Consider the following 7,068-nt stretch of genomic DNA (forward strand, 5'->3'; position numbering starts at 1 on the left):
ACCCAGGTTATACCAGCTGTACATATATATTATATACAGGAGATACTCAGGTTATACCAGCTGTACATATATATTATATACAGGAGATACCCAGGTTATACCGGCTGTACATATATATTATATACAGGAGATACCCAGGTTATACCAGCAGTACATATATATTATATACAGGAGATACCCAGGTTATACCAGCAGTACATATATTATATACAGGAGATACCCAGGTTATACCAGCAGTACATATATTATATACAGGAGATACCCAGGTTATACCAGCAGTACATATATATTATATACAGGAGATATCCAGGTTATACCAGCAGTACATATATTATATACAGGAGATACCCAGGTTATACCGGCTGTACATATACAATTATATACAGGAGATACCCAGGTTATACCGGCTGTACATATACAATTATATACAGGAGATACCCAGGTTATACCGGCTGTACATATACAATTATATACAGGAGATACCCAGGTTATACCGGCTGTACATATACAATTATATACAGGAGATACCCAGGTTATACCGGCTGTACATATACAATTATATACAGGAGATACCCAGGTTATACCAGCAGTACATATATATTATATACAGGAGATACCCAGGTTATACCAGCAGTACATATATATTATATACAGGAGATACCCAGGTTATACCAGCAGTACATATATTATATACAGGAGATACCCAGGTTATACCAGCAGTACATATATATTATATACAGGAGATATCCAGGTTATACCAGCAGTACATATATTATATACAGGAGATACCCAGGTTATACCGGCTGTACATATACAATTATATACAGGAGATACCCAGGTTATACCGGCTGTACATATACAATTATATACAGGAGATACCCAGGTTATACCGGCTGTACATATACAATTATATACAGGAGATACCCAGGTTATACCGGCTGTACATATACAATTATATACAGGAGATACCCAGGTTATACCGGCTGTACATATACAATTATATACAGGAGATACCCAGGTTATACCGGCTGTACATATACAATTATATACAGGAGATACCCAGGTTATACCGGCTGTACATATACAATTATATACAGGAGATACCCAGGTTATACCGGCTGTACATGGCTGGGATAGTTATATATATATATATATATATATATATATATATATATATATATATATATATATATATATACTGTATATATCCAGTATATTGTAAGTTTAATACTCACTTGGCTATTCCTCTGTCAGACATCGCCATCTGCTGGTCTTAGTTGAAAATGAAAATATATACAGACAATATACAGTGAGGTAATAATTCTTGACTTATCCTAGGTTCTGGGCTACTGGGACTCCCAAGTAAACGGACCACTAAAACAACCCAGGGAGACCGGCAAACCCCATTGAAAACAGCGGAGAGGAGACTCCTTCGTGCAGGATTTCTCTCTACGATGGAGTCTCCAGCACAGATGTGAGCTCGGCCTTACCTCTTGTTTTCCAGTCCCGCTCCCTCATTGTATACCTTCTGTAACTCTAAGAACTTTACGTTTCGTTCTTTTACCACTTTATACTTTCTTCTTACTGCTAATGTGTTTGAGACTTTGCTGGCCTAGTCCTGTTCACACAGCTGAAGGTTTGTCACCATGTATCTGCGCAGACCATTCTCTGTACAGGGACCTCCCAGCTGCCACCTCTTACCTATACTGATACATTGTAACAAGATCTTGTTCACACGTCATGGGCACGGCCTCCAAAACACGTCACCCCAAAAACCTGCAAGTTTATAACTGATAGACCAGGGAAATTGGTGATACAACCCCATTGTGGTGGAGTTTTTGGCCACATCACAGCTTCCCTGCTCCTCACTCCAAATCTGCGGCTCTTTCATGTTCCACCCCATTGAGGACCCCCTCCATGACAAGGGGCTCCAGCAGTTCTCCTGTCCTGCCTTCATGTGGCCAACACGGCTCCAGTCTGTACAGTCCAGGTTTCTTGTTCGCGACATTAAAGCAGACGTAGGTGACTGTTGTCAACTGCAGGACATGTAACGGGCGCCGGGACACACCATGCCTGAAATGGTGCGGTCAGAGACAGGGGTTGTTATGAAAGCGCCCCCCTGTGTCTGGATGTCATCAGATAGATGGCGGCGATCAATTGAAACTTCCATCCTCCTCTAAGTCCAAATGTTTTCAATTGCATCGTGGAAGAATATCTTGCAGTCAACAATCTTATGACAAGAGGTACACTACCCAAAAGTAACCTCAGAGCCTTTATGCCCTCTTGTGGCAAGACCCAGCGTCTGATCAGACCACACCATTTACTTATCAGCCTGAGACAAAACCGGAAGGTAGAATGTTGCAGCAATCCAACATTTCTATCTGGGGGTGGAATTGGGGGCAAGTTTACATGTTGCAGAATTATGATAGAAATGTACTTTAAAGGGATCCTAACAGTCAGACAATTTTTTCTAGGCACCACGTCGAAATAGCCTTAAGAAAGGCTATTCTTCTCCTACCTTTCTAAGTCTTCTCCACGCCACCGTTCGCCTACAATCCCGGTCTTTCTCAGTATGTAAATTAGCTCTCTCGCAGCACTGGGGGCGGGCCCCAGCGCTCAGACAGCAATGGGGGTGTCCCCAATGTTGCGAGAGAACTCTCTCCAGTGCCGCCGCCTCTTCTTCAGCAGCGTCATCTTCAGCATCTTCTTCCAGCCGTGGCTTGTAACTTCTAAGGCCTCGGGCAGAGCAGACTGCGCATGCCCACAGGCCACGAGAAAACGGCCGCTTACAATACTGTGCAAGCGGCCATTTTCTTGTGGCCTGTTGGCATGCGCAGTTTGCTCTGCCCAAGGCCCGAGGCCTTAGAAGTTACAAGCCACGGCCGGAAGAAGAGGCTGAAGATGACGCTGCTGGAGAAGAGGCGGCGGCGCTGGAAAGAGTTCTCTCGCAGCATTGGGGACACCCCCAGTGCTGTCTAAGCGCTGGGGCCCACCCCCAGTGCTGCAAGAGAGCTAATTTACAAATTGGGATTGTAGGCAAATGGCGGCGCGGAGAAGACAACGAAAGGTAGGAGAAGAATAGCCTTTCTTAAGGCTATTCCGACGTGGTACCCATTAAAGGGGCAATTTCAACACCTCTTAATTCTTCAACAGCAGCCCCTCCACTACGGTATGTAAGAATTTTCCACTAGCCCCTGCCGTTCCTGAGTAATCGGTGTCGTACCCAAAAGCTGTCAAGTGGGCGGTCTTTGGCTCAAGCAGGTAGTCTGGCACCGCCCACACAACAGTAGAGAGCCAAACTGTGCTGAAACTAGTAGAAATCCAGGAGGAGACAGGTAGAAGCTGAGGTCTTCATGACTGAGGTCGCAAAGAATTTTTTTTTTTTTTTCTAGTATTTTTTATGTCGCGTTCCTTTACCAAGCGTTGTATTATTTAAGAATAGAGCGTTGGTGATTTTAATTCCTTTAATTTCAAAAATATATTAAGAAGAAAAAAAACTAGATATAAAAACTAGCAAAAAAATATTCACTTCTAGGAGGAAGCTTTTATGTGTCTTCTTATCTGTATACACCCCCTGTATAAGCCGATATAGAAAAGATACAATTGTGTGTGCCCGACGCTGCCACTAGGGGGAGCTCACCGCATATACAAGGGATTGGCCAGATTTTTTTTTTTCCAGATTATCTTTTGGATAGGCCATAAACACATCATCACAGTAGGGGGTTAGATGGTTGGCCCCTGCGCAGATCAGCTGTCCTATACTATAAAAAAAAAAAATCCTGACCAACCCCTTTAAACTCAATAGAAGCTGTATTTATCTGTATGCAGTTATCGCCCTCTAGTGGTGGCTGCAGACATGCAGAATTTTATCTGGTTGCTCTGACTTTGTAAAAAAAAAAATGAACACAAGTGTAAAACTAAATATAAACAGAATATGTTAAAACAGCAGAGGGCGCTATATTACACACATGACAGCAGCAGGCTCTTGTAAACAGTCAGGATCCGATGCCCCGGAGTGGGCGGAGTCTAAGACCTCGCCGACAGGCACTGGTTGACAACTTCCAGCAGATGGGAATTCTCCAGGGCGGCCGCCACGCGCTCCTTGTCCGCCAGCTGTTTATTGACTGGAGGGAGACAACGGAAAATGGATAAAAATGACAGACGCTGCTGATCGTGTAGGTGAGATCTCATACTCCAGTCACATCCAAAGCTGCAAACCATTCTGTGATGTAAGAAAGGATCTTAGAATCCCTACATCTCCCACAGACTGTGTATAGCCGCTGAACAAGCAGAAGCTTCGGATGTGACTAGAGAATAAACACCATGTCATGTCAAGATCAGCAGTTATTGTAAATGGCGCCATCCCGGATTAACCACTTGATGACCAGACACCTTCTCAGGCTCTTTCGTACATGCGATTTTGAAGGCTAGAACGCTTTCTCGTTAGTTATTTGCATAATTTTGGGAATTTTCCGGTAATACTTTGAGTTTTATTGTTACGTCCTTATTATTTTTGCATCTTCTTCCTCTTTTTTATGTCTGGGAAAATTTTGCGCTTTTTTTTTTGCCTAGTAGTATACACTGCAGAGCTGATCTGGACCCTCTAGGACCCAGCAGCTCCTAGCGGATCACATGACCCTCAGATTGGCTGTATACAGAAGAGTGACTGTGTATACAGGGATCAGGAAAGCAGAGGGGGTCACTCACAGCTGTGACCCCTGCAGAGATATACAGGTGCGTCTTTGCAGCGTCAGTTAGCTGCCGCTCAATGTATATAGTCAAGGCGTGGTCAGTAACTGGTTAATCGTCACCTCTAGGGCTGTAAGCTGGTTGGCTGTAGGTGGTGTGGCCCTTTAAGGGGTAGTACAGGATTACAAAGACATAGCTAAATAGCACCCCCCAGTCTATGGGGTTGTGTCTGGTATTGCAGCTCACTTTCATTGAAGAGGACTGGACCGAGATGCAATCCCACACATGACCTATAGACAGAGGTGGCGCTGTTTTTGGAATAGACTTCTGTTTCCCTTTATCCCGCTGCTTCCTGTTCACACCCATCCCTATGAATTCCCCAGAATTCTCACCTGCGTGTTCAGAGGCATGCGTACCCGGCGTAATGTGAACGTCCACCTGCAGGTAACACAACAATAGTTAGTAGTGTAGCGTCACTTTAAATGGCTTCCATCGTGTGTAATACACTGCCATACTTTACACTGCAGCGCTGCTCCATTAGACCAGTGACTCAGCATACCTGTAATGTCTATTGGACGGCGATGCTGCATTTCCATCCCCTATACTTTATACTACAGCTCTGCTTTTTCTGATTGGCTGCCGTGTATGAGCACAAGCTATGCAGGGAGTCACGTCTGAATAAACCGGCCATTGTGCCTGGCATTGTGAGCAGAGCCCCCTCCCATGTCATAGAGTCAGCTGTTGGGGGCCCCGCTGATCACTAGCTAAACATTATCGGGATCTAGCTCTTTGTCTCCAAGACAGCGCCCCCCCAGCTCCAGCCCCGTCACTGCAGTTGTAATACCAGCTTCAACCACTAGGAGTGATGCTGAGCTTTATCTATCCATGTAGCCCCTTCATTCAAAAATTTATGGCAAGTCTTAAAGGCATAGTTGGAATACCCCTTTAACAACATGGGGGCAACTCACCTTAAACCTCTCGGGTAGGGAACGCAGGAGTTTGACTTTAATGGAGAGGCCGATCAGGGTGGCCATGCTGCAGTGCGGGATGGTGGGGGTGAACTCCACGGACACCGTGCTCTCCTCATCACTAACCTGTAACACAACAATTTGGTGGTCATCTACTCCAGTCACATCCAAAGCTGCAAACAATAAAAGTCTAACGTTGCTGCAGGTTGTCACAAGCCACCACTGCCCCCTGTTGGTCCCTCACGATGCAATGCAGCAGAGCTCAGCAATACTGTGGCAAGCTGCACAATTCCTACAGTCTGAGCCAGACTTAAAATCAGAACAATTGTAAGTGCAGCTTTGGCTGTGACTAGTGTATAAGGCAGTTGATTGAATGGCGCACCTTCACCCTGATCTCCTCCACCACGTTCAGCTCCTCCAGGCTCAGCGGATGCTCCGGGTCATTGATAGAGCGGATGAGATGTAACAAGTTAAGGAAACTTCATATTGCAAACATGTCACACTGTAACAGACCCCCAGCTGTGAGAATACTCGGCCTGCAGAGGACTGTCAGCCACTGAACACAATCAGGAATGTTCCAATTCACTGACAGCAAGCAGAGAGAATAGAAAGGGGCGTGGCCTTACAGTCAGCTGATCAAGTGAAGTTTATCACAAATTGTCACCTAGTCTGCACACCCCTGAGCCCACTGGCTGCCGCCGGTCACAGTGATACCCTCTAATGAAGAGTTACTGAGAACCTGCAAAAGATTAGGTGAAGATGGACTTCCCCTTTAAGTGATCGCAAACGATCAGGTCGTACGATCAATACAATCGTCAGGATATCAAAAATCTCCCTGTCGTCGATCTTGTCATGCTGCTCCTCATCCTCGTCCTGCGCCGTCACCTGCCGCTCCCCGCTTCGCTGGTAGATGAGCGGGTTGGCGTTCTCAAGCTGACTGCTGCCCACCATGTCCCGGCCGCACCGTGCACACTAACACACAGCGAGGACAAACATGCTTTAGTCATGTGACACGATATCTGTCTCCCGATTGGAGCGCTAACCAGTCCCTGCGCTCTCATTGGTCACACAGTCGGGAAGTCATTCTACATGGTGTCGGTAGTACTGGAGTAAAGGCGGGAGGGGCTACATGTGATTGACAAGGTGAGACCTCTTCATCAGTATCCGCTGCTGAACACAAAACTCCGCCCCTTCTATGCTCCAGGATAGACTGTAGCTCCATAGCACGCGGAAGCCTACTGTAGGAAGGGCGGAAGTAGAATTCAGCCATATTTGATTCTGGAAAGCTGAATTTTATTGGGGACGCATTAGTTTACTCAGTTTTTACTCAAAAATTTTTTGTGCATTTTTTAAATCATGGACCAAATCAACAAGAGCCATGAAAAAAATTTTAAAATTCCTTTAACCAATT

General features: G+C 45.3%; 1 protein-coding gene across 1 annotated transcript; it reads right to left on the minus strand.

The window, feature by feature from the left end:
• Window positions 1-3,458: 3,458 nt before the first annotated feature.
• On the minus strand, window positions 3,459-6,671 carry CIAO2B (cytosolic iron-sulfur assembly component 2B). Its single transcript, XM_075266506.1, has 5 exons — window positions 6,480-6,671; window positions 6,040-6,117; window positions 5,658-5,783; window positions 5,082-5,127; window positions 3,459-4,124 (listed from the first exon to the last, which is right to left on the minus strand). Exons 1-5 carry the CDS (start codon window positions 6,606-6,608, stop codon window positions 4,027-4,029), a joined length of 477 nt encoding a protein of 158 aa, XP_075122607.1. The 5' UTR covers window positions 6,609-6,671; the 3' UTR covers window positions 3,459-4,026.
• Window positions 6,672-7,068: the final 397 nt, after the last annotated feature.

Source organism: Leptodactylus fuscus, chromosome 3 (genome assembly GCF_031893055.1).
Source record: "Leptodactylus fuscus isolate aLepFus1 chromosome 3, aLepFus1.hap2, whole genome shotgun sequence".
NCBI classification, from domain to species: Eukaryota; Metazoa; Chordata; class Amphibia; order Anura; family Leptodactylidae; genus Leptodactylus; species Leptodactylus fuscus.